The 27,596-nt window shown below is 45.2% G+C and overlaps 2 protein-coding genes across 2 annotated transcripts; one reads left to right on the forward strand and one right to left on the reverse strand.

The window, feature by feature from the left end:
* Positions 1 to 22,355: 22,355 nt before the first annotated feature.
* On the forward strand, positions 22,356 to 26,555 carry LOC131887416 (E3 ubiquitin-protein ligase RNF10-like). The gene is made up of 5 exons (XM_059236022.1): positions 22,356 to 23,077; positions 23,580 to 24,018; positions 24,092 to 24,367; positions 24,441 to 24,683; positions 24,746 to 26,555. Exons 1-5 carry the CDS (start codon positions 22,879 to 22,881, stop codon positions 26,058 to 26,060), a joined length of 2,472 nt encoding a protein of 823 aa, XP_059092005.1. The 5' UTR covers positions 22,356 to 22,878; the 3' UTR covers positions 26,061 to 26,555.
* On the reverse strand, positions 26,300 to 27,432 carry LOC131887418 (fatty acid-binding protein-like). The gene is made up of 4 exons (XM_059236024.1): positions 27,172 to 27,432; positions 26,930 to 27,105; positions 26,763 to 26,867; positions 26,300 to 26,630 (listed from the first exon to the last, which is right to left on the reverse strand). Exons 1-4 carry the CDS (start codon positions 27,239 to 27,241, stop codon positions 26,568 to 26,570), a joined length of 414 nt encoding a protein of 137 aa, XP_059092007.1. The 5' UTR covers positions 27,242 to 27,432; the 3' UTR covers positions 26,300 to 26,567.
* Between the last annotated feature and the right edge of the window lie 164 nt (positions 27,433 to 27,596).

The raw sequence follows: 27,596 nt of genomic DNA on the forward strand, positions 1-27,596 counted from the left end.
AAAAAAAAAAAAAAAAAAAAAAACCTTATCACTGAACTCTTCAAAGAATGAATGGGTTGGCTCTCTAGCTCTTGCCGAGATTGATCATCAAAGGAGAGGTAAATTATTTTTCTAGACCCTTTTATGTACCAAGCTTTGAGAGGGTATAACGTCTGACCTTGTAGTTTGATTGAGCTGAAATTTGAAGTAACTAATTGCAACGTTCTCAAGAGTAGAGAATTTTTTCGGGGTAGGAAGCAATCGTTTTTGAATTTCATTAATTTATACTCAGAGGCGATACTTTTTCATGTACAGATTTACTTAAATCATTCTTAAATATACCTTGCTCAGCTCACAAAACATTTGGTTTCTTGTTGCCATTTTCTGCTCATTAGTTGATATACTCTGGACAAATCTAGTTCATCAACTTTCACCGTCATTTGCGAACCTCCTATGGTAAAGTAAAAGATCTTTGGCATAATCACAAACCCATTTTGTGTCAACCCTGAGGATAAATTGGGAGCAAAAATTGCAAAACGAGGTCTGTAATACATTCCCAATTGGTATTGGTATTGGTATTTTAGATATGGGTGGGACGTGCTCTGCCGTAGAACGTACAATTGTGATCGAACCATCTGCCAGAAAGGTCATTTTACCAACAACCCACTCACTCTGACCGGCCAATGCCGACCAACATTCCATTTGGAAAAAGGTTCTGCTCGAAGGGCTTTAGCAGTTATGAGGCTCAATTTCAATCATTGAGAACCCCTGGACATGTCTAAGCTCTGAGAGTCAAAGTTTCATTAATTGCCCTATCAAGGAAAATGCAAGATTGTATTATTGACCTGAGTGAACAAAAATCTAAGCTTCAAAGCGCCTTCCTTCTTCAATTTAACCAGCCATAGGAAGCAATCCTCTTTGTCATATTTTGAACCTGTCAAAAGTTGCCAATGCAATGGAGACAAAAATAATTCGGAGAGGATGTAATAACAGCCAGTGTTATCAGAAGATTGCCGTCGTCTAGTTTTGATGCCCAAACACTCACTCCTCACCGTCCATGGATGTGGAATCCGTACATTAGGAACAAAATCCACCTCACTATTTCTGGTTGATGAAGACTAAACACTGATTGACCTCGCTCACTCTCGGGTGTTTTCTACTACTTCCACTACTCCACCCATTGCTAATATTTGTAGAATTAAAACAAGGGAGGATCAATTTGCTCGTATTATTGATGGGTTCCCAAGCGTTTCCAACAGCTTTCACCGACATCACATGGGATGCAGCGCTAACCTCCAAGTATGCACCTTCCATTTTTGCCCAAATACGCCAAATATCTCAAAAAAGCTTGCAGCTACCAAAATCAAGTTTGAAAAGTGGGGAAATTAGGCATTATTTTTATCTGCAAGTCTTCATGGGCGTTGCCTGTTCATGTGGTTAAAAAAGTCTACGGATCTTGGTGACCTTGCAGCAATTTCCAACCCCTCAATGTTTCAAGCAATGATGTACAGTAAGTAATGATCCACATTGATGATTTTAATGTCGATACTTTGGGGAAGGGCATATTTCTAAAATTGATTTTGCAAGAGGCCATCATCAAATTCCAAGACTAGACTAGTGTTAGCCACTCAGTGTAAGTGGGTGCAGTGAGGGATTGTTCAAATGATTTCAATTGCTTGAATATAGTTGCTGACCACCATTCAATTTGTTAAATCACAGGTACAATTGAGATGAGAATCTAATCGAGACATCTTTCTTCATTTTGAATGTAAGGTTTGTCTGAATTGGAACAAACCATATTGTTAACTTGATTTGTTCAAAGGAGAAACACTACTTCTTGTTTATTTTCGGGTTCATTGTTTCACCGTCGCATTGTCTTTGACGCATCTTTCCTTTCATAGTCTTTTGTCGCCCTTAATTTTACTGCCCACTATTGCCAAGTGCAATCTTCAAAGATTGATTGGAATAGAGCCTTCTACCAATAACTATCAATAGGTCAAGGAGCAGGAATATTTGTGATAAAGACCTACTATCAGTGATGATTATTGACTCTGCTATGCTTTGACGTGATTGAAAACGTCCAAAGTGATTATTTTTTTCAGATTCAATTCAAGAGTATGGGATAGAAGTTAGGCACTGTGCAATTGAATTTCGACTATACAACAAGCTTATCCACTTATCCACTTATCCACTAAGCTACGAGAAGCATGTTGAAAAGCCTATCACACTTCAGAATAAAAATGACATCCCATTTGTTCCATATTACTGCATTAGCTCGTCTGAGCTAAAGAGGTCAAAGGCAGAGAGAGCCCACAAAAAGCATATTAAATTGTCGTTGATAATTAGGCCAAGTGCCGGGGAAAAAAGCAGAAAGCATTTACCTTCTGCTTTATTATGTTTAGTCGATGAAAACCTGAAAGGTCATTGTTAGTAATAGCTAATAAGCCCCCTCATCCCCCCTCATTTTGTAGTGGGTCATTGCCTAGAATGGCGCTCCTTGAACCCAGAATGGGACTCAATACATCATGCGGAATTGAATCTATTTCTTTTCGGACTACCTTACCGCTGCTGGGATTGAAATCCCAGCAGTTCAAGACGAGAAATTCATTTATATATATTATTTGATCGACCAACCAATTAGTGTTGGCTGATCTGGCTAACCCTTGAATATAATTTTTACCGCCGATTTCTTCCTCATTTCGCCAGAATAGCGAATCCCTTGTATGATCTTTCCACTCAAATAGGTTCAAGTGGATATCTTTTCACGACAAAGCCTTTGACGATCTTAAGTTGATGGTAGCAACTAACACAACCCTGATTTTGCCGCAACCAGATCTCCCTGACACTTGCTATTCCAATGGAAGCACTTTTGGCCTTGGCCTTGCTTGTAATCAAGTTCTGCCGGATGGAGTAATAGCTCCCATTGCTTTCGTTTCCAGGAAACTCATAAAGGCAGAGGAGAACTATTCCATTTATTGAATTGAGTGCTTAGCATTATTATATGGCCTCCGTTCCATCAATTACAGGGTATTTCACCTATATCCGGACAATTTTTGATTGCATCCAGATCAAAAAGTATTTTAAGAGGAGCACTTTTAAGGGTTTTATTTTGAAGCATATATGTTTGAGAGTTCATTCATTCAATATTACCCCCCTCGGCCGCAATCATCCTCTCGATCCTGGGCCTGAAGGACTTGCAAGCGTTTACGACCTCTGCAGGATCAATGGTAGACCAGTGGCGTCTGATGGAGGTCTTCAGTGACTTCAGGTTGTTGTGGCTGGTCTTGCAAACTTGTCTCTCCAACTTCCCCTAGAAGTAGAAGTCCAGGGGGTTCATGTCGGGGGAGTTGGGGGGCAGGTCTGGGGGTCCCAGAAGGCCAGGTTATGGACCTTGAGGAGGTTAAGGGTCTTCGTGGCCTTGTGGGCAGGGGCCGAGTCCTGCTGGAAGTTAAACTCGCCCCCCCNTACCTGTCGGCACCCACCCTCTCCTTGGGGTCAAAGATAAACTCGCTCCTCCCGGCCTCGGCCTTCATCCACGGAATGACCACGGTCTCCAGGACATCGCAGTACCTGTTGGCACCCACCCTCTCCTTGGGGTTGAAGAAGAAGCGTGGCATCACGGACCCGTTGCTCCCTACGACGCCCAGGGTCATGATAGACGCTGGAAACTTGGTGGTGTATGGAATGTTCGTATGATCGGGTAAGATTAGTCGTGGTTATGGAGAACAAGGAACTTTATTAAAGGAGAACTATTGAACCGAAGTATCTTGGCACGTGGCCGTCTAGACAAGTCATCATCGTCCCAGATTTCAGCTGGGGGAAATACCGTCCATAATGAGAGGTTGGGATATGTATATATATTACAAAACATTCTGTTCATTCCAGTGTAAACATGGGGAACATTGGACCTGTCTGTGGCCTTCCAGCGATCATTTTGTACGTTACCTGCCTATCTAAAGCTAGTTTCTCAAGAACCTTGATCTTAGTGCTGTCTTTTTTGGAAATAAGACAATGCACATTCAAATAAGGCCCTTTTATGGGCAGATAGCCCCATGATGGACTAGAGCTATCAAATCTTTGACTAGGCTCTCTAACCTTAAAAAATCCTGCTTTGGGACAAATCTCATCTTAGGTGGAGGATAAGAGAACCTATGGAGAGAGGGTAAAAGGGGAGCAGAAGAGAGAGAAGGAACTCTGGCCGCCACCTGAGCATACGATCTAAAACATGCGTGGGGCTCATGGCGAACAGAGGGAGGCTTAGGGCTACAAATTTTGAGCAGAAGCGAGGTTAAAGGAATTGAGGGTGAGATTGTAGGAGAGGGAGTGGAACAAGGGGAGGGAAATAGCGAAGGAGAGAGGAAAAGGGTGGGGTAAGTCTGTTGAGAGACTTGACAATGAGGTTGAGACAATTGTCTCTTCCTCCTCTTGCCCCTGAGATGGGCCTTTGTGCATTTGAAATTGAGGCATACCTTGTGCCTCAAAGATCTCATGCACATAAATGGGTGAAAAAAGCTACATCCCTGTTTGGAACAGCCCTTCTTATTGAATTTGAGAAGGCCAAACTCTCCAAGTTTGGGACACCATTCTGGATGAGCCAGTTTACACCCTTTCCCTGCCTTTTTGCATCTCTGTCATTTATGGACATCGCAAATCTCAAGAGCAGTTTATGCTATCACTCTTTCTGACCTCTGTGACCTCTTTGACTACAAGGGGCATTTCTGTCAAATCAAAATGCCTGTGTCCCTTTTGCCTACACTTGACTGGTTCATCCCACTGTCAAGTAGTGGCTGGGTGTGACCAACACAAGCTATTAAAGCTTCCATAATGAAAGTCTTATTGATAGAGTACGGAGGTTTCCCATCCAAAACCAGCTCTAAACAGTTCCTAGCCCCTTCAGGAAGTCCCTTCAACAAAGCTTCCATGGTTATTGAAAGTAAGGCTATTTAAGGGATCCTAATTGAAGATACTGGAAACCTGAACAAAGAATATGGAGAAATATTCTGGAAGCCTCCTTCAGTTTCAAGAGAAAGACCGTTAGAAATGAGCGAGAGGAAAATAAAAGGTGAAAAAAGTAAAAGAAGAAGAAGAAGAAGAAGAGGAAGAAGAAGAAGAAGAAGAAGAAGACAGAGCCAAGAGAGCCAAAGGGGGAAACCAGCGCGTGTGAATGAGAACCAGTTGTAGAGCAGGTAAACGACACACGTGCTAGGTGGAAACCAAGGAGGAACGTACTCCATGGGGACAGAAAAGAAGAGAATAGAAGATTTCGCTAGGTTGGGGCTACCAACAAAGGAGAAGAGATAAGAGTCGGTCGACTACGATGACCTACTCTTGGCTGACCAGCTACCTAGCCTCAGCCAACATACCACATGGAGTATGGTAGTAGTGGAGTGGAAAGCTCTCTGAAACCTTGCTAGAAGACGTTTCAGTTTTGCGTTACCTCCTAATCAAGTACTGGAATATGAAGATGGAATTCATTGAGCATATTGAACGCTCTCTCAGTGGGAATGCATCTGATCAGAAGGTAACGCGTAGCTCTACAAAACCTCGCTGTAAGACGTTCGATCTTCGACCGAGCCTTCCACTCCACTACTTACATACTCCATGCATACACCAACTCGACTACAGGAACAAGATGACATCAATGGAATGAAATAGAACAAAAAAAGGTTCTAGAACCCAATTTTGTATTGAAAATAGGAAACTAAACTGATTGTAAACAACAAGAAAAATCAACTACAGTTACAAGTACATGAAATGAACAGACTAAACAATAAAAACAAAATGAACTACTCCTTAAGCCAAAAATACATGCAATAATCTAGAATTGGGATAAAAAATATTGATAGACGAAAAAAGTGAAATACGACATGAATATATAAATAAAAGATTAACTACTTAACTACTAGAGCTTGGAAGAAATGAAAGCTAAAGTGTCTTACCTTAAGCAGCCACGCGACCACTTACACAACACAACACACTCAGACCGGCCGTTTGAAAAGATCAGGAACAACAAAATGTTGCAACTGCTCTCAACAAAAGACTGGACTGAACTTAAAAGGGTTAGTTGCGGCGCCGGGGTTTGAATGCACGACACTTGGGGAGAGGATTCTTGCCTTATTCACACTGCCTCTTAGACCGCTCTGCTACACCAGCTCAGCCCAGTTCCTCAACACAACAAGAATCTTTTCATTGTTGAGTCTTCTCCCTTAAGCGCTATAGGATACTTTTTGACGCTACATGGACTCGCAGGGACGGAGAACAAGTCTAAAACCAAACTCGAAAATGCCTGACATGATCCAATATTTGCATATTTGTCACGGTTCGGAAATTCGAGACCGCCGTAAAAGGGAAAAATGCTAAGATTTGAAGCTCCCATCAAATTGATGATAGGCTTTAGTTTCTAAAACACTTTTGAACAAGTGACTTGGCTGTTGGAATTGGCTAGGTTTTTACATTTTAATATTGTAGCCAGCATTTGAATTTGCCACCAAGTTCGTGAAGGAAAACCTGTGAAAGATTGAAACACACCATTAGAGCCCAAATGGGATCCAATTAGGCCACCCAACCCGGCAAACCCAAGGGAAAGCCTCAAGTTTCTAACAGCTTGTAAAGCATCTTGATCTATTTCCTCACCGAGTAGCAGGTGTTAGCAATTGCTAACTCCCAAATCTCAGCAGAAATATTCCTCAGGTAGATTTGAAGGAAGTTATGCCAAATTACAAAACAAGTAATTTCTAAATTGCTTCCAGATCTTTTGGCTTGTGCCACTATCTGGAGGACTGCGTCCCCTGCCCTGTAAAAAAACAGATCATTGATAAGGGCCATCTCACTCTTCCCTGCATCTAATGGCTAAAGAAGTTCACCTCGTCTCTGACAATGTTCTTTGGGTTGACGGACGGAGCAATTGTATATCTATGATTACGAATCAGAGATCTTTCCAATCAAGAGAGGAAGGTACTACTCATGATTGACGAGATCTATGTTCAACAAAGAGTGGAGTTTTCTGGGGGTCAATTCTTTGGTCTCGGACACTACAGTCACGTTTGATAAGTTTGCCATTTCATTAATCTAAACACTTGATTGAAAACCTTTTTTTCCTCCTGCAAAAGCTCGTTTGGGCTCCCGGAACAAACTGAACTCTCCAGAACTCCATTTCGCCGTATTTTGAAATTGGAGCTGAAATTTCAGTTCAGCCGGGAACTTACAGAACAAATCACTCGTGAAAATGTATTCCTCGCCAATTGTTTGCAGCATTTATATTGTAACAGCTACCATTTCCATTGTTTAAAGGGCTGCATTATCTAAGTCTTCGTGATTTAGTTCATTTAGAGGAAAATCCTCTAAATTGATGAGCCCGACATGATACAGCACCACTGTGATGGATCTATACAACGCCGCCGGCCATAAGGACGACCCCAGCACCCTCGTGCATGCTGCGGTTGACTCTAGTATGGTTAAGGTCCTTTGGTACATTGACCAGAAGATGGCCCACACCCCGCAGTTACCCATGATGGCGGACCCCGCCATGCCCATCAACGCCATGCTAGCCAAAATCCCGCCCATCTGGCTTTACCGCCTGGAGCTTTGAGTGCGCTAGTTGGAGATCACGTTCCTTAGCAACGCACTGCTGTCACCAAGCAGGAAACTATGTACAATCACATGGTTGCTGTCTTGGACCACAAGGTCATCTGCAAGGTGGAGGAGCTTGTGGCAGTGGTGCTCATCAAAAACCCATACGACAAGCTCTAGGTGGCTGTCTTGGACGCGTTTGGGCGCTCAACCACTAAGAAGGAAGAGATGTTGTTTGCCATTGACGGGTTTGCCGAGGGGTCTGCTTCAAGTGTTCTTCGCCATGTCAGGTCGTTGATTCCAAGGACCTCCTGCAGTTACGGCTTGCTTCAAGCATTTGTGCTCAACCATATGCCAAAAGAAGTTAAAAGGCACCTGACCGCCTCCTCCTTCTCTGTCACGACTGTTGACGAACTCTCTAAGGATAGGCTTGGCATCAGGACGTCTGTCAATGCCGTCAGCCTCATTGCCACGACTGGCAGGGTCATCTCCAACAAGGACGTAGAGAATCTCAAGGAATTTCTACTTGAGGCGCACCAGATGTCTGTCTGCACTGTTGTGAAGAAGGAGTGAAACATGGATTTTTGTTTTTTTAACACAATTGGTTTGGGGACAAGGCAACAAAGTGCACTGAGCCATACAAATGGGACAACAAGTCTTTCAAGCCTGGCAACAGCAAGGGAAACCCCAACGGCGGATCAGCAAAAGGGCGCGGATCCAGCCACAATTAGACGCACCTCCTCAGTCCCCTCCCTCCAGCTCTCACACCTCTGCTTTGATCCCGCCAACCTCTGAGGTCGTCCCCCAACCCCGAGGATCACCCAAACGCTCATGTGAGCCCAAGGTGTCCCGGAATAAGGTTTTGAGCCTTCAAAACGGGATCAACGCCTACTACGCCGCTGCCGGATCTGCGGGGCGGGCGCAAGACTGGTGGACTCTTGCAATGACGTGTCCGTTTTCCCTGTCGGCCGGCGGAATAAGACAGGGAAGCAGTCTGATGTTGACTGCCAACAGGTCCACCATTGCCACCTCTGGCCGCCGCCACATTCCACTCCACATCGCCAACTGGTGGTACACCCAGGAATTCTGGATTGCCGATGTTGTTAGACCCATACTAGGTGCAATTTTTTTGTACAAGAACTCTCTATCAACCTGCATTGCCAAGTGAATGACAACTGTGCGGCCATGAAGTGCGACCTTGAGGATCTCAAGTTTGTTGCCCACATACATCCGAAAATCTCCGGCCTCAAGGGCCCTTCTGAGGATGACCCCTGTTTTCTCTGTATCCTGGGCGAGTTCCCTGACCTTCTTGTACCAGAGTTCAACAGCCCTACAATCAAGCATGGAGTGGAACACTTCATTCCACCTGAGGCACCACCAGTGTTTGTCTGTGCACAACGACTTCATGGCAACAGGTACACTGTGGCCAAGGAGGCCTTTAACGACATGGAGGCCAATGATACAGTTTGAAAAGCAAACTAGCCTCGCTGCACACAGTCAAGAAGGCTGACGGAGGTTGGAGGCCTTCTGGCAACTATCATATCCTGAATCTTGCTAGACAAGAAGATTGTTACCCTCCCCCCCACATACATTGCAGATATACCAAGTTGCATCAGGGGCACGAGGGTGTTCTACATGGTAAAGGGTTTTAAGCAGATCCCAATGGCGGCCTGCAATATCCCCCAGACCGCCAGCATCACCCTGTTTGGGCTCTACAAGTTCCTTTGGATGCCGTTTGGCTTGAAGAATGTGGCGCAGGCCTTCCAACAGTTGATGGACCAGGTGCTAGGCGACTTATCATGCGTTTTCATCTTCCTGGACGACATGCTTATTGCCTTTGGCTACCTTGAGGAGCATGAGCCCGACCTGCGCAAGGTGCTTACCCTTCAGTCTGCAGCAGGGATTGCCATCAACCATAACAAATGTCGGCTTGGTTATTCAGAGGTTGGCTTTCTCGCCTTGCATATCTCTGAAGCTAGGGTGGCACCCAGGGAGGAACAAGTCAAGGCTATCTGCAAGATGGCGGCACCCAAGGAGGAACAAGTCAAGGCTATCCGCAAGATGGCAGCACCCACGACAAAGAAAGAGGTTCAGCAATTCCTTGGGATTATAAATTTCTACCAACATTTCCTCCCACAGCTTGCTCATCACCTCTGCCCCATCACGCTGCCACTGTTCCGTCCACAATCAAGTACATCATCCTAATATGATATGGATAAATGATGTACAGGATGAATGATTGCTCCCAGGACGGGTTTTATCAAAATGTAAAGATAATGTATGTTATTATCTTGGGAAAATCACAAACTTGTTGGATTGCCCATCGTGTAGTCCGTTTGTTGGTCAGATGTCGATCAAATGCCAGCCTAATGCTCGTAGTGACGTCGTGATCCATCATAACCAGCTCCTCCAGCCCTTGATCTTAGATGTACAATGTTGCTGGAACTGGTTTTATCAAAGAGCTTTGTGATTCAGTGTGAATCAATCTCTACATCGTTCCTATCACCAAGGAAAAGCTCCAATACCCGAGGGGCTGGTCAGCCCAGCTACAACCATGGGTGAGGAATGTCGGCTACATGTTTGAAGGGAGGAGAAACAGGAAATCCCCGTCTACCACAACCGCCCATCACAACCCTCTCAGATCCAATGAGGAATGGGTTAGAACAAGAGTCACATTTTCGCGCTCGAGGAGAGCAGGGTCACCTTTTGGATCTCGAGGAGATAAGTCACATTTTTCGTGCTCAAGCAGAACAGGGTCATGTTGGAACACCCGAAGTGAAAGGACCTCTCCGATCGTGAAGCTCTACTCGTTGGATGAACAAAGGACAATTGTGCTAACATGCTGGAAAAAAATGACTTCGCCATTGTTGTGGTGCCAAGAAGTGGGAACTGTTTCGAAGGACAGAGATCGTCATCATATGGGAGTAGGAAACCCAGGAAGCTGTGCAGAAAAGCAAGAGGACCTGGGGAAGTGCCGAGTCTGAGTACAGCACTTCGTCACTCTGTTAGTGGATCTTCAATCCAATTGAGTGGACGTCATCCAAGCATCTCCGTTGGACCATCTCGCAAGACATCGAGCTGTAATTTTTAACTCATTGATTTCAAATGCGTATGTCCCTTTTTCCATTGGCCTCTACAATTCCCCCACTTTTCTTACCGGAGCAAGACAGCTGATAGGCGGTGTGTTTGTGATGAATAAAGAAGATTGAACTGTACAGTTTGCCTTGAAGAGTAGCCTAGATTTCCCAGACGACCGAGATCGTGCTGGTATCGTAGGGAGTAGAGGTAGCAAGTGATTTGTATGCAACTGTATCTATTCATCACTCTTGTAGCAGAAGTCAGTAGTTAGACTCTAGAGTAGAGGTCGACTGTGATAGACGCATTTCGACTGGGATAGTGACCACATTTTGCAAGATAGTTAGCCTTGAAGATTGGCCCAGGTAGGCCAGACAACCGAGATTGATCTGGAACCAATGGGGAGTAGAGGTAGCTAGCGATTTGTATCCTTAGTCATTTGATGATTGTTTGAGGCCCTGATAAAGGAATTCGAATAATTGGCTCAAATGCCCTGATTAGGGTTGTAAGGCTTTAAGATATGGACGGCCAAGGCGGATGTACGAGATGTACTAAGTGCTCTCCATTTTAGAGAGCTATCAGGGTATTTTTACCTAGTGCTTGGGTCAGGAGTTCCATGTTTCTGTTCAACAAGGGAATTCAATAAGTCAGGACCTTTCACCCCTGGCTGGTGGACGGAACATAGAGTCTCTTTTTGGTGCCGCGACCCGGGATCTTTTAGATTCCCGTGAATAAATTTTGATTAGTGACCAGGGCTTATTTTGGGTTGTATTAATTCCCAGTGTTTTGAATGCTGAAACCGGCTTGCGACAAAGAAACAGAATTTCTTTTTGGTGCCGAAATTTGTGTCCACGACCTGCTCATAGACCCATTGATGAAAAGAGAAAACCAAATCGTGCCAAGGAAGCATTTAGTTCTTATTTTTGATGCTACAACCCAATTCTTTCATCCCCGAGAATAATTACTGATTTGCGAACTGGTCATTTTTTGTTGGATTCTGCTTTACCCAATTGGTTTTGAAAGCCATTGGACGGCTCATGCCAAGAATCATAGCAATTGTTTTTGGTGCCGATATTCTAATCCACTACCCGGTTATTTTTGGGTTTTGTGTTCCCAATTTATTTCAAAAAGACAGTAAACGGCTCATGCTAAAGAAGCGTATAGTACTCCTTGTTAGTGCTGCGATTAATTCAGAGTCCCAAAGCTTGAATTCTGTATCCTGAGTGCACACATACTGTTTGTTTTAGACTCCCCACGATAGAATTCTGTGCCTTGAGTACACACATACTGGGAACTCATTTTCATGTTCCCCAAGAGTTGATTTTTGCCTTGAGTTGCACATTTTATGAAAGCCAATGGAAGGCTTGCACCATAGATTTACATAGTTCTTCTTTTGGTACTATTACTTGTGTTGACCCTGATTGCTGAATAGTTTGCCCAGATTCAGCACGTTTTTCTTTTGCCGGGAGCAATTCAAAACTTCCATAAGTCGAAAGAACTGTGCTCAAGATTTCAAATTGACGCACGATTATAGGTGAGGAATTTCCGAGAAAAGAATATAGACAGTTCGAGAAAACATGGTTGTGTCTAATCCCAGAATGACAACGTCAAGTGAAGGCATCACATTGCTAAGTGGAGCTTCATCAGAAACCAGGAAGATGTGGACGAATCCAAACCGAGGTAAAGTGCAAACTAGGACACCGAGGGAAGCCTTTGTTTCCGTAGAACCGCTCGAACCACCCGTGAAAGATGATGCATTTTGGGGCAGGAGTGACAAGTGTGCTTCAAGAGCCAGCAGATCTCAATCAACTTATCCACTACCAGTGCTAGAGGTCGGAACTTTCAAGGGAGAGAGCGCAAGACAATTCTATGATTGGTGGCCGACTTTTCGCGATGTATATCAAGAGAGACCAGAGCTGGACTCAGCCACCAAGCTTGCGTATTTGAAGAGGCATTTAACTGGAAGAGCCCTACAACTGTCGTCTGCCCATGGTACATATGAAGATGCTATACGGAGTTTGCATCAAATCTATGGAATCCCTCGCAAATTTATCAGAGAAATATTGGATGATCTAGATCAATTGAAGGACAGAAATGTCGATTTAGTGGACTTGTTGGTGATTGTTAACAGCTGCATAACCCTTTTCAAGCTGATTGGCAAAAGTACTCAAGAACTTGCACCAATGTTGCTTTACCCAATTACCAAGAAGCTGCCGAACGAAGTAAGACTGAGATGGAGTGAGCAGGTCTTGAAAATGGAGAAACAAGGACAGGATGTAACAATGACAGACTTTTCAGAGTTCCTAATTTTTGTCATAAACCTGTATGAAGACGCCGAAATACCGACCCAACCCTCAAGCAGCAAGCCAGAGAAGATGCAAGAATACTTCGAGAGATCTTCTTCCCCACAGGTGGGTTTATTGTCAGCTCAAGTGTCGGAAAAGGGACAAGATACCATAAAGAATGAAAGTCTCCTTGACGCTACAGAGTTGAAGACGCAAAACAAAGTCAAGAAAGAAGAAAGAAGACCAGANTCTTCCCCACAGGTGGGTTTATTGTCAGCTCAAGTGTCGGAAAAGGGACAAGATACCATAAAGAATGAAAGTCTCCTAGACGCTACAGAGGTGAAGACGCAAACCAAAGTCAAGAAGGAAGACCAGAGCAGACATCCTTCTCAAAGGGATTGTGGAAAGCTCATCAGCAGCCCAAGTATCAGCGTGTCTTTAATGATGTATGCACGTCGAGCCACAACAAGTGCCCGTTTTGTTATGAGCCAGCTCATAGAGATATAAGAGAGTGGCAGTTAACTCGTTTAAATCGCCTATGCTTTCAATGTCTCGTCAAGCATGATTTTGGGAAGTGCAAGGCCCCTCCTTGCCAAAAATGTCAAAGATTTCACAATGTCTTGCTCCACTTTGGGCGCAAGAAAACGGATAACCCCAATGTGAGGGGAAAAAAGAAAGGTGGTTGAGACCACGATCAACGCCATCAGCGCCAGCCCAATGGGGGGAGGTAAACGTTGAAGAATGGAAGATCCAGAAATGCCGCAAGCGTGTTAAGAAGACTTCGAGGAAAGAATTTGAGAGAGACCCCATCATGAGCAATTCAAGGATGCCGAGTGAACCGATTGAACCAAACCAGGCCGAATCCAAAGGCCTAATGGATGAAAGAAGGAAAACGATGAAAAAGAAACCAATCCAGCAAGTGCATCCAAAATTGAAGACAGAAAAGCCAAGTGTGAAAATTGGCTGTCCTGAGCCTAAAAATGAAAGTCAGCCCTGTCCATCTGAGAAATCCAGCAAAGAAAATAGTCTGGTCGTTACAGAGAGAGTGACAAAGAAAGAAGGGAGTTAAGACGATTTTGGGCAAGCTTTTCCAGGTCTAAATTGTAAGGCTTTAAGATATATAATTGAAGAAAAAATAACAAAAGTGAAGTACGAGACACCGAACAGATTAGGGAATCAGCTGTCTAGCAAGGGTACTGTAAGTTAATGCTCTAGCTTTTTTCGATTTATCCTTTTCTCTTGCCCCAACCCCCGATCACTCATTCCTTTTCAGAAATATTATGTTGTAGACAAGTCATGATTATTCTCACATATGTTCTATGAGTTACCTTTCAACTGTCGCTCATTGCTCCTTTTCATTTGCAAATTGTTGCCCCTTTTTTCCCCTGTAACCAAGTTTGTGTTGGCTTATTGCATAAGGCCAAGGGGGGGAGTATGTTCCGTCCACAATCAAGTACATCATCCTAATATGATATGGATAAATATATGAATAGCCATTAGGCTGATCCATCATAAACAGCTCCTCCAGTCCTTGATCATAGATGTACAATGTTGCTGGAACCAGTTGTATCAAAGAGCTTTGTGATTCAGTGTGAATCAATCTCTACATAGTTCCTATCACCAAGGAAAAGCTCCAATACCCGAGGGGCTGGTCAGCCCAGCTACAACCATGGGTGAGGAATGTCGGCTACATGTTTGAAGGGAGGAGAAACAGGAAATCCCCGTCTACCACAACCGCCCATCACAACCCTCTCAGATCCAATGAGGAATGGGTTAGAACAAGAGTCACATTTTCGCGCTCAAGGAGAGCAGGGTCACCTTTTGGATCTCGAGGAGATAAGTCACATTTTTCGTGCTCAAGCAGAACAGGGTCATGTTGGAACACCCGAAGTGAAAGGACCTCTCCGATCGTGAAGCACTACTTGGGTGAACGAAGGACAATTGTGCTAACGTGCTGGAAATCAAGTCGATCCATTTTGAAATCAGAGCAGTGAAAGTCAACCCTTGGAGTCAGGACCCAGGAAGCCGTGCAGAGTCAAGAGGACCTGGGGAAGTACATAGCATACTTCAGTGAGCCAGTATAGACGAATTGAAAAGTCTCTGGAGCTGAACACAGGTGCAACTTCTGAGTTATACTCCGTCAATTCGATTCTGGACCTTCAATCCAATCGAACCGACGTCATCACCGTGGATCTCCATTGGACGCAAGCATCACCTCATCAAAAGTAGGTTTAAACCATTTTCTGGCTATGCATGTTTTCCCTCTTCCATGGCCAAGCAATTACCCCCTCTTTCATTACCCGAGCAAGACAGCTGAATGGTAGAGTGTCATTTTCATGGAGAGCAATTGAATAAAGTAGATGGAACTGCAATCGAAGTTCATCTTTGATTTGGCAAGAATCAAGTGTTAGACTACAAGTGTAGAGATCAGCATCGTTTGATAGATACCCAGTAGATTAGGATAGTGACCACATTTTGCAGGATAGTTAGCCTTGAAGATTGGCCCAGGTAGGCCAGACAACCGAGATTGATCTGGGACCAATGGGGAGTAGAGGTAGCTAGCGATTTGTATCCTTAGTCATTTGATGATTGTTTGAAGCCCAGATAAAGGAAGCTCAAACTATTGCTCAAATGCCCTGATTAGGGTTGTAACCGGAGGCCTTAAGATAGGTCTAAGAAATTTAAGCCCATGTACTAGGTGTTCTCCATCTTTAAGAGCTATCAAGGTATTTTTACCTAGTGCTTGGGTCAGGAGTTCCATGTTTCCGTTCACCACGGGAATTCAATAAGTCAGGACCTTTCACCCCTGGCTGGTGGACGGAACAGCCACTATGGGCTCAAAAAAGGACTATCCCATTGAACATACCACAGAGTTCATGGCCGCCTTTGAGTCCGTCAGGGAGGCTCTGGCAAAGGCCGTGCTGCTCCACTTCCCCAACCCTGAGGCCGAGTCGGCTCTGGTTGTGGACGCCAGTTACTCTGCACATGGTGCTGAGTTTGCCCAGAGAGATGAGGATGGCCAGATGCGGCCAAATGACTTTTTTTTTGAAGATGCACTCCTGAACGGAACAGAAGTACTCCACTTTTGACAGAGAGCTTCTAGCAATCTACATGGCCATTTACGCCTTCAGGCACCACATTGAGGGGTGCAGCTTCACTGTCCATACGGTACAGACCACAAGCCCCTCACATTTGCGCACATCGGCACAGTATGTGGAGAACGTGGTAGCTGACACTTTCTCCCGTCCTACCAACTCGTCAGCCAAGCTCAACGCCATCCTAGCCCCACAGTGGACGACACCGCTATAGCTGCTGCCCAGGTGCCGCCCGAAGTTGCCAGTGAGCAGTTTCCAGTACTTAAGCTCAAGATGCTTCAAATTAGGGTGTCATCTGCGACCTCTCCCAACCTTGTCCCCGTCCACTAGTCCCGGTGACATTCAGAAAGGTTGTATTTGACTCTGTCCCTAGCCTCAGCCATGCTGGGCCATGGCCAACGGCCGTCAAGGTCGACACCATTTCGTTTGGCCAGGGGGCCTTCAAGATGCCAAGCCAAGAGCCTGTCTCTGTCAGCCAGCAAAGATTTCCCGCCACATCAAGGCTCCCTTGGCCCGTCGACCTTCTTCGGAGAGCCTTCATGAAGTGGTGTTTCCTCCAGCCGACTTCCACGGTGACCGGCCGACCATGTCCTGCGGGATTTGGCTGCAACTGACTACTTTTATGTCTGACATGACGGCCACAAGGGCCCTCTCCAACCTACATATGATGGTCCTTACGCCGTGCTTGAGCAACACACCAAGTATTTCATCCTGGATCTTGGAGGCCATGTGGACAAAGATTCCCTGGATCTACTCAAGGCGTCAGGGGCGTGACCTCTGAGGTTTTTGCCGTCCTACTCCGCCGTGGGCGTCCTCTGGTTGTACAATTCGACCCAAAAAACCTCTGACAGAAGATCGTCAAGAGCTTGTGACTCATGACCTTGATTTCACGCCCTTTGGCGCTCCAAACCCGAAGGTCACGAGGTGGGGACGTGTCTCGCGCCCACCTGTGCGCTACTCGCGCCAAATTGCCAGCTACGGCATCATTTGTCACCATAAAGATTGATCTGTTCCCTCATTGGGGGGGGGGGGGNTATTTGTAGAGGCTACCATTTTCATTGTTTAAAGGGCTGCATTAGATAAATCAAGTTTGATGATCTGAGGTTTACAATTGAACTTTGGTTCACCACACAGTAAACGGGCCCAATTAAAACCATAGTGGTCTTTAATACTTTGTCTTAGTAAATTAGTTTGTTTAGAGGAAATTCCTCTAAAATATACAGGGTGAGCCACTTCAATCAATCACTTGCATTATTCACACTTAACTTAAATATTGCGCCACAACGGCGCATTTGCGCCACTTGGTGCATAAAAAATTTTGTAGAGAATTTTCTTACCTTTCATATGAGTATAATTAGGTCTTGATACGACCTCTGTTTGCCGCGACGACCATATCCAACCTTGGACGGAATCTTGAACACACACGGCGCACATATACGGCCTCCAGACTGCGCCAGGCGGCGTCGATGCGCCGGCGCAAGGTTTCAATGTTTGGAGCAGACTCTTGGCAAGCTACGCTTTTGATTTTATTCCTTGTAGAGTAATCAAGAGGGTTCATGTCAGGTGATGAAGGTGGCTATAAGTCCTTTCCCAGAAGCACCAGTTGTCTTGGCGCAATGCTTCTTGCACCAAATTTGATGCATGCACCGGTGCGCCATCTTGCTACCATACCCAAGTGCCAGATTGATAATTGGCATCAATCCACGGCTTCACTTCTGACCCAAAAAGCGCCAAATACGCTTGTTTAGAGGAAATTCCTCTAAAATATATAATTTACCAATATGGGCCCTTATTTGCAACGTCACACGGCCCCCATAAAAGGGAAGAGGCACGGTAGATTACTAGATAAACTGCTCTTGCCGTGGCTTGAACGCATTTTCTATTCCAGACATTATGTGACTCGGGGCACTAATTATAAATAAGATTTTGATAGAATTAGCCAAAAACAAACCCAACAGCACTATAATACAATAATAAGGAATTGGCCCTTTTTTTAGTACAATCCAGGGCCCTTGCCCTTATTTGCAACGTCACACGACCCAAAGAAAACGGGAAGAGGCACAGTAGATCTCGGAGGTGCTTCCAGTGACCCTTCAAATGGGCCCAATTTTTTCTCTTAAGAGTCGCGCACACTTTAGGAATAACCTTCATGTTGAGATCAAGCCCTCCACTTTTGTCGGCATACAAAATCTTCAAGTTGTAGTTTCCAGACTTGATAGTTGACGAACCAACTGCACCATGAACAAACATGGGTTTCCCCTTCTTTTTCTGGCCTCCAAGTCTCTTCAACACTCGTTCACTCATGAATGATGTGTCAGATCCTTCGTCGATTAGGGCGTTAACCACAATCTGGCCACGGGGACCCTCCAAAGTCACGGCAATGATACCAAGAAGGACGACACCTTCTACCTCAGTTGCGTTGGTGACAGAAGAGGCTGAACAGCATCTTGGACGGGTAAGGTTGGATGATGTTCCACGGCTTCTATGGAACATTTCATGATGAGAGCTCTTGCATCCATCCTTTCCGCAAAGCTCCCTGCTCTTGCAGTCTTGGCTAACGTACCCCACTCCAAGGCATGAAAAGCAGAGCCTTTTCTTGATTGCCAAGTCATATCTTTGACCTACCGTGGAACTCATAAAGGCGTCACAACTGGAGGCATTGTGGAACTCTGAGCAGATTGGGCAACCCTGCTCTGATAAAGTTGTGTTGGTCAAGGCAGTTCTAGTCCTTAATCCCCAGGATTGGCCAAAATATCTTCTATCACATTGGGATAACTCCAATAACCAATCACTCAGTTTGGTCAATTTTTCTCACTTGGAATATCTCTGCTCAGTTGGTCCCAAGCATTAAAGGTCTCCTTGTCGAGCTTACGCTCTACGCAATGCACAATTTGGCCCCAAAGAGTGTCCCCTGGTCCCACTCTCTCTTGAATGATGAGCAGATGCCCCTGTAAGTTAAAAGCTAGGTTCTCCAAGCTCTGGGGTCCCTTGGTTTCACTCCAGGAAGGTTTTCGATTTCTTGCGTATGGGCTTCAACAATGAGTTCCTGTCCCTCAAATACTTTGAAAAAGGTTTTTAGAGCGGCCTTGTAGTGGCTCTCCGAGTCCCCAAAACCATAGATCAATCGTCTTGGTGATTCTCCCAGTGAGGCTTTCAACATCCCCATCTTCTCGGGTACAGGCTTTGAAGAATTATGGACCAATTCCTGAAACATGTTGGCCCATTCATGGAACTCAACCACATTTCCATTGAATTTTGGCATCTTGAGGTCCAGAGTAGCTCGCGCTCCATTTAAGCCCTGGGGTACTTCAGTTGAGGGGTTCTTCATCCAGTGGTCCTCATACCTGTGGGGGTCAACTGACTGGGCCTCAGGCCTTAAGGGAAGGCTTGCCGTTCCTCTGCGCTCACAATTGTCCTCCCGCCTCTGGGGGCAAAAGGATACCTCGGGATCATATTCCTCATTTTCCCCAAAGCCTTACTGATTTGTAGGTCCAATGATTCCACCCGGTGCCAAACCCACTCCTTCAATCTCCATGCCTGTTTTTCTTAGGGCTGGCGGTGGATTAATTTCTACTCCATTCATGACTCTTGCGAAACTATCCCCATTCTCTGACCCACAGATAGATGGAGGCTCGTCCAATCTCCCATCAAGGTGGGGCAAATTCATATCTCTTTTCCTCCAGAATCTCAATATGGGTTCCAGCAATTATTCCACAAATGACTGGTGGAAAGCCCGAAGAAATTGCATTGGCAATTTTTTGCCTCTCAGATCAATCTGGAACTTTCAGTAACTGACTTTGGATATCTGCCACAGCCTGAGTAACGGAAATGAAATAATAAGTGGAGACAATGTGCCTTGGAACACTCAGTATCAGTTCTAACTTTACCTTGTTAATTAGTTGGTAGGTCATAGATTGGGATAATTGAAGCTCTTTGTTGTTTTTGAATTGCAGGGACCTTGATCCTATTATACTGTTCTAGATCTAATTGGCCTTTGATCACCTCTAACTGGCAACAAATGGCAAATTTAGACATCCATGATCTTTAGCAAAATCTCTCATTGTGTTTACGGGATTTGGCTTGTCTCAAAATAGAAATCTTGGTAATGTTTCCTGAAATTCTTCTTGCATTCTTCATATGTCTTCCACAAACTCCTAGACCTAAAAAAATCTTCATCCTAATGCCTTGCACTTTAAAGATCTGCAAGGCTCATGGTTTTTGGTGAGGAGGATAAGCCAGGGTAAGTTGTGACCAAGGGGGACGAAAGGTTGAGCAATCTGAGTTTGAATATACTTCTACTCTATATACTTGCCGTTTTGATTGCAGTTCTAAATCTCAAGTATACTAGAGCATAGTTATGTTGTGAGACTATTCGGACATTTAGGCAAGCGCTGGTACCAGCAAACAAACTTGCCTGCCAATGCCAGTGATGCAAAATTGGGGTTTCAAACTAGTTTTAGCGATGGTGACCTTTCCTCAGATAGCAATGGGAAAGAAGGGTCAGCTTCTCAAAAACGTGTTTGAAGCCCCAAACTTGCATCACTGACAATGGTACCAGCAAACAAACGAACCTGCCAGAGTTTGCCTAAACGTCCCCATATGCTTCGGACGATTTTGCTCTTATTGCGCTAAGCATTCGAACTAGGGTCTACCCTTCTAAGCAGGCCTGCCAGATGGCATATTTGTACGTCAGGAATATGTCAATCTGGCAAAAGAAACAATTGATATGATATCTTGATATATCACTTTTGAAATAGCCACCAAATTAGCAGGACTTCATTTGTTTTTTTTAAAGTATATTTATCAGACAGGAGATGTGGTTTCAAGTAGAACCCTGCAAGATCCATTTTCCATTCTTGCGATTAATCGATTGTTACTGATTACTGAAGACATGTTTCAATTACAGAAAAAGGTGATATCAGAAATTGCCAACATTTACATTGGTTACACTTTGTAACTAGTGGACGCATTAAACATCTGCAATATGCAGAAATTTGGTGTGACATTTTCAGACCAAAGGATGATTTCTAACCGACAAATAACTTGACTAGATTGCTCTGAAATAGATCGTTTCTATTTTGGTCATCGTCTAGTATGTCAATTGAGGCAATTAAAGTTGAATTGAATTGTAAACTATGGAGCATTACAATTATAACACGATTTAAAGCCAAGAATAAATTTAATATTGCTTAGGGAGAAACACTGTTTTGTGCCCTATTTTTCTGTTCAGGATACCGTTCAAATAAAACACCGTTCTTATTATTGATAAATAAGATATCTTGGCACTTGGCAATTTCTGGGAAGAGTGCCCCAAAAGCTTCTTTCCGTTGGTACAAGAAAAGCTACATAAAGTCTGCGTTGGAAGTCGTAAAAGAAACAACTAACGAGTATTTTGGGGGGTTTAGGTGGTTACAATGACACCATTTTAAAATGTAATGGGATTACAGTTTTTTTTTTTTTTTTCAAAAAAGGAGCGATTTACTGCAATTTCTAAACTACGAATTTCGTTACTACTGCCCTGCCAATTAGGTTCTCTTGGACGGTGGCCTATTAATCATAAAAGGCCGAGATTTCCAAACATGCTCTCGATTGAAGCCATCCTGACCCATTTTATGACCATTCTGGTCTACCTTGACCTCAGGTACCTAGGAGCGCTGGAAAAGGCCACAAACTGTAGCGTTGCCAAATACCTGCCGTGGAGGCCAAACTCCCCAAAAGTGGCTACTTATGTAAGTATGGTCGTTGTATATCTTCCATTTTGGGTCAGCTGCCACTCCCTTGACATTTAGTTGCCTTAAGTAAAAACGTTGGAACGGATTGTGGAACCAAACCTCAGCGGTCAAGTTCGTAAGGTATGAGCTTCATGAAGTTGATTTTTGTCTGTCGTGAGTTCGAATCCCGATGCGAGGAATCGTTTTTTTTCTTCATGACAGAATTAAGCTCTTGAATCTGCCACTGTTTAGGAGGCCCTTACAACCGAGCTGCCGTAGGCTTGCGCCGCGGCCTAGGTACCCCCAGGCCCTTGCAAGCGAAAGGTTAGTTCAGGTTTTATTCTCTTCTCGAAGGACCAAAATATCAGCTGACCATAAAAGGAAGATGGGAAACGGCCATACGTTTGTAAGTCAATGTCGGCGCAAGCAGTGGATAACCTCTGATGGTCCATGATTCTTTTGGGGGATTTGGGTTGACTTCCTGGCTTTCGAACCAAACGTGAACTTCTTTATGAGCGTTTGGCCTGAAAAGCTGAACTAATCATATCATGTATGTGGCATAGGCAACATTAGGATAGTCCCTGTCTGGCACATGGCCACTTTTTAGCTGGGATTTGGCCCACCGCCGGTCTGATATTTTGGCCACACTGTTGCGTTTCAGCTCAGAAGGTCGTCCATGTTGGAAGAGAGACAGACGTTGGTGTGCTCCTGGATTTGTTCAAGTACGGCGTGTACTCCTCACGCCCCCGTGCCCCGTTGTTGCAGTCCTGCGCCGGCTGGTTCCCTCCGGCCGCTTCGCCCTCGTGCCCGTCTCCCGCCCGTGAGTGACCGCCGTGTGACCGGTCGCTACCGCTGGGTGGCTCCACTCGTCCATCCATTTCCCCGTGCCCGTGCGTGTTTGTGCGTGTGTGCTTGAGTGTGGCATCACTCACTCACCCGCATTCCGCCCCCACCTCGTCGCTCGCTTTGCCCGCTTCGATTCTGTCCACTCATTGGATTGAAGACCCGGATCTTCGCCCTTTTTTCTTTGTCCGTCTCATCATGGCCGCCCAATGAAGATGTCGCCCGTTTGTTCACGCCCTATTCGCCGCCGCTGCCGCCGTGTTGCCGCTCTTGCCGGTCTCCGGTCCCGCTCGGGGACCCCCCGTCGTGGCCGTCTAGTCCATGAGTTCGTCCCCCGGGTTGATTGCCTTGCCCGTTGCCGCCTCGTCTCGGTCGCTCCCATTGACGCCCCCCGCTGCCGTGAGCATGGCCTCCGCGCCGCCTCTGCCACCGTCCGCTTCGTCGGCCCCGCGTTCTTCCTCTCATCAACGCAACCCGGGCCTCATTAATGCTAACGGCGGTCTGGATGCCAAAAAAGGCGGTGAGTAACCTCCTTATGGCATGGACACTTTTGAGAGGTTGAGTTTGGGAGCTGAAACTTGGACAGTACAAAGCGGGTGGCACCCGGGCCAAGATGGCAGACACTTTGAATTAATAAGACCATGTCAGCAACTTCTGATCAAGTCAGCATTGAAGTCATGGGGCTGAATATTCAACGGTCCTGATCTCGGGGTCAAGATCCTACCCACCGAAAGTCCGCCATACGAAAGGAGCCATTAATTGCTACCCAAGGATAGAAGGAGTTACCTAAATCCCATCGTCAAAAGCCAACTTGAGTAATTCATGAGCAGAAGCGGGCTTGCTTTATTATTTTGCGTCGAGTTATGTAGTGAGATCTGACTAGGCTAATATTTTTCATTAAGCTTTGTTTTTTTGCATTGCTCTGACTTAGCATGGTGCAATCGTCTGATTGGGTTGCGAGCGTGACCCCCCTTCAAGTTCAGTATTTGGATGGTTCAATGATCCAGTTTGTTTGTTTCCAGACTCATTGCCCGGATTTCACCATGGAAAGTCTGGCAAGTCGGCTTCAGCCCGACATCGAGGATCTCGTGGCCCCAAACCCGACTCCGTTCAAGGTGGGGCCCGATCCCACACCAATAGTAACCAACCTCAAACTTATGGCAAAGGTCGCTTTCAACCCAAGCGGTCTGCTCAACGCCATTCCTCCGGATATCAATCTGAAGATTCTGTGGCCTTGGCTGTAGCCCCGGCGGATGAGTTTGAATATGGATCAGTTTTTAAATCTGGATGCAAGAAACGCAATTTCAACCACTTGTTGAACTTTCAATATGAACCCCGCGGAATCAATCAACCTCGCCGGCAGACGGGCGAATATAACGCTCGTTCGTATGGAGGCACACGGCGTAAGAATTCCGGCAACTATCGACCCAAATACAAGAAAGAACAATACCTTCAAGCCAAGTAAGCTTTTTTTATCAACTGATCTGTATGCCAAACATCCCTTCATCGAATACTTTGTAACGATCTTCTGTAGTTGTCAATTTGTGGTTCGAACGGATGGCGACTATACGGCCAATCTGACCAATCCAGATTGTATCGTAGACTGGGACTTGGTGGAACAGGTGGGCCTTAAGACGAGTGGTGTACCCTCTTGCCCAATTTGTTTGTATCCACCGACGGCTGCCAAGATTGCTCGATGTGGGCACATCTTTTGCTGGTCCTGCATTCTTCATTATTTAGCCCTCTCCGACTATCCATCGAGAGACTGCCCAATCTGCTTCGTGGCCATTTTCAAGCAGGATCTTAAGAGGTATTGAGGGCATGGTTTCAGCATTAAGTGGTTGAATGACTTGCTTACCAAATGCTCTTGTATCCTCGCATAGTGTGGTGTCCCTGCTCCATTCGGATTACAACACGGGCTCCGAAATCGAAATGAGACTTATGCGGCGAGAAAGGAGTTCACTTTTCGCGGTTCCGGTTGGCCAATACCATCCGGAGATCAACAAGAAACACCCGTCCGTCTCGATGGCCAACAATTCCTACTCGCAGCTTTTGCTCGCCTCGCCGTTTGAAGTGGCCAACGAGATCATTGCCCGTGAGCGCAATGAATTGGAAGAACAATATCGGTAGTTGCTTGTCCGTTATGGTTATTAGTACGTTAGGGTAATCAATTTATTCTATTTCCAAGTTGTGACAAGGATGAACCGGAGTCGTGCTTTATCCAAGAGGCCCTCCAATATTTAACTCAACGTGAGGCTTTGATCCGGGCTTGCAAAGGATTCACTGCAACCAACAATATCAAGGGTCATAGCCTGACTGAAGTGAAGGAGTTGCAAGAGATCCCTGCTCCTGTGGACAAGCTTGCCAACACCATGGCCAATAGCCCATTGAGTAAGTCTCCGGATGGTGATGAGGATGTTGGTCAGCTCGAACGTCCTCGGCATCTCAGCTCGAGTAGTGACGGAGCTAGTAGCGTTGAAATCGAAATGGAGGACGACGCTATCACAGCTGAAGATCTAGACTTGTCGAATCTTCAGCCCGCCAATAAGAATGAGGAAGATGGAGTCAATTCAAGCGAAGTGCTCAGCCGAAGCAACGTGCCTAAAGACACGTTCTACTTCTATCAATCGGCCGACGGTCAACCCATCTATTTGCACGCTCTCAACGTTCAAATGTTGGTCCATCAGTTTGGCTCGTTCGAGAACTGCCCTTCAGTGATCAAGGGTAAAATTGTGGAGAAGGACAGCACGGCCATGAGCGAGGATTTACGGAACAGGTTGCGATATCTTCGTCACCTGCCCATAACTAGCATGTTCGAGGTGTGCGAGTTGCAACTGAGCATTCCCGCCCACTTTTCGCCCGAAACCTTGGCCCTATTCAAAGAGCAGATCGAAAGCCGGCGTCGAAAACGTGCCCGTCGGGCTCGAGATGAGAAACGTCGCGAAAAGAAAATTCAATTGGAAGAGGACAAGTTGTTGGGCAAGTTCCCTGGAGCCAAGTTGAGGATTGAGTCCGAGTTCCATTTCCCGGAGGTTGGACGGGGTCCAGCTTTATTGGATATCGAGCATCCTACCCTTAACGAAAGCTTTGCCTCCTCAAGATCAACCGAATCGTTGGACTCAGTTGAGGGTAATGTTGGATTGGCCTCGCAAGGAGTACAATGGGGAAGACCACGCCCCGTCGACGAGACTATTCATGAGTCAGCGCCCGCAAGCAAGAGCTTTGCCACTATGTTGAGACGTGGCGCACCCAATCATTCGAGCGCTTTGAAGAGAAGTGAGACTTTCCCTACTCCTGTTGCCCCTCGACCGACCAACCATTCGGATAGCGAACCTGAACCCGAAGGCTATGTGCCACCTCCCCCGCAAGCCAAGCTGGGCGACTCTTTGGCTCAAGCTTTGGAACAGTTCTCGCTAAATAAGGCTCAGAATCCGATCTCGAAGGATAAAGGACGCAAGAAAGGCAAGAAGATGAAGGGCACGAAGTTTAGCTTGACCGGTTAAAAAGAGACCATTCTATTGCAAATCTTGCTTTCCCAGATGTAATCATTGATCCAACTTCTTACTCATCACAGATTAAATGACATTTTTTTTTTCATTTTACCATTTTGCAATTGCAAGTAAATTTGGATATGCGTTCATGCACTATGACCACGCTATCCATAAAGAGGTATTCGATCGAGTCCCTGGCGCGGTATTGATCCCCGTAAACTGATCGAAGTCCATGGGTTTTTTTTCTTGGGGGAGTTCATTTGCTTTGTGTCAAATTCAAGAATATTGATATGTCGAGCAAATTTGTTGGCCTTTTCTTCAAAGACCAACTAGTCTGTGATACAAGTAACCGTGAGAAGTAAGGATTAACAATATCTTTGTAATCAAATCTATTCTAATAGTGTAAATATCTGTTGAGCACAACTTTGTCATGGCTGGAAAAGGTTCTTCACTGATTTAGGTTATGACCAAAAAAGATCAAATAAACGGTGTCTACGCTATTATGAACTTCGCTTGTTATCACTTATGAGATCTCTTGAAATATCGTTTGCATTCCACGGACTTTGTTCGATTTTTCCAATGCTGAAATGAGAACAATGACATAAGCAGAAAATGTTCCCCTTGGAATTGCGATTTTTCCTATATTAGTTCAAGATCCCATCATGCTTGATGCTTGATTCTGGGTTTCTCTGCTCACTTGTAAGAAGATATTACCATTACTAATTCGTCTTCTAGTATCCTGAATGTTCGTTCCACGTCTCCCTTTTGGGTTGAGGCGAAGAGGGTAATTTCAGCTTCTCCTGTGGCTTTCGGTGTGGTCTGGCAAAAAGATATGGAAACCAACAATCATATGCTATGGAATATTTTTTTGTAGTACAAACTTGGAATGATCCCCCGCCCATGGGAAAGCTATCCTCGAAAGGTTGATCCAATTTGAATTTGATGGTCTGATTCATGACCATTGTCTTAATCTCAATGATCCACTCGTCAATCTCCCGCCGAATGGCAATGGTAGGTGTGGTTTTGCTCATCATTTTCTTGGCCAAGTAGGGTACGCCTTTGAGAAAGAATCGTGATCTTCTTGCTACCACGCAATGGCCACTTATTCAAACTTAAAACATACCCATGGTTCCCAAGTAGGCTTCAAAGTTTTCATTCCTGTCAAAGTTGAAAGTTCCCATCAGTTGATCCATGCCACTTCTCAAGTCTTCAATCCGATGTTTTTATGATCAAACCTCACTGTTCAGTATATAGTACTACGTAGAGGAGAGGGATTTTGTCTGAGCACAACCTGCAAATCCATCTGTAGCACTAGTAGTACCAATCAAGCATCGGCTGAACTCGGTGTCTTTTGGCGATGAATGGACGAGACAGCACGACGTGAACAGCCACCGTCACCTCAATTCAATTTCAACAATCTCACGGAAAGGCAGGCACACAATGACACAGGAATGAATTAATACAGGCGAGCCACGCGTTACTAATAATCTTCGTGCTCTTATTGAGTTGAAACTTATTTTATGTTTTTTTAATAGAAACAAATGTCAT

The sequence above is a fragment of the Tigriopus californicus genome, chromosome 9 (genome assembly GCF_007210705.1).
Source record: "Tigriopus californicus strain San Diego chromosome 9, Tcal_SD_v2.1, whole genome shotgun sequence".
Taxonomy (NCBI): domain Eukaryota; kingdom Metazoa; phylum Arthropoda; class Copepoda; order Harpacticoida; family Harpacticidae; genus Tigriopus; species Tigriopus californicus.

Coding starts and splice junctions, on each gene's coding strand:
- LOC131887416 (XM_059236022.1), top strand. CDS start 22,879: ATGAGTTCGTCCCCCGGGTTGATTGCCTTGCCCGTTGCCGCCTCGTCT. Junction 23,078..23,579: donor TCTGGATGCCAAAAAAGGCG/GTGAGTAACCTC, acceptor GTTTGTTTCCAG/ACTCATTGCCCGGATTTCAC. Junction 24,019..24,091: donor GAACAATACCTTCAAGCCAA/GTAAGCTTTTTT, acceptor GATCTTCTGTAG/TTGTCAATTTGTGGTTCGAA.
- LOC131887418 (XM_059236024.1), bottom strand. CDS start 27,241: ATGGATCAACTGATGGGAACTTTCAACTTTGACAGGAATGAAAACTTT. Junction 27,106..27,171: donor AGCCTACTTGGGAACCATGG/GTATGTTTTAAG, acceptor TCTTTCTCAAAG/GCGTACCCTACTTGGCCAAG. Junction 26,868..26,929: donor TGGGCGGGGGATCATTCCAA/GTTTGTACTACA, acceptor TCTTTTTGCCAG/ACCACACCGAAAGCCACAGG.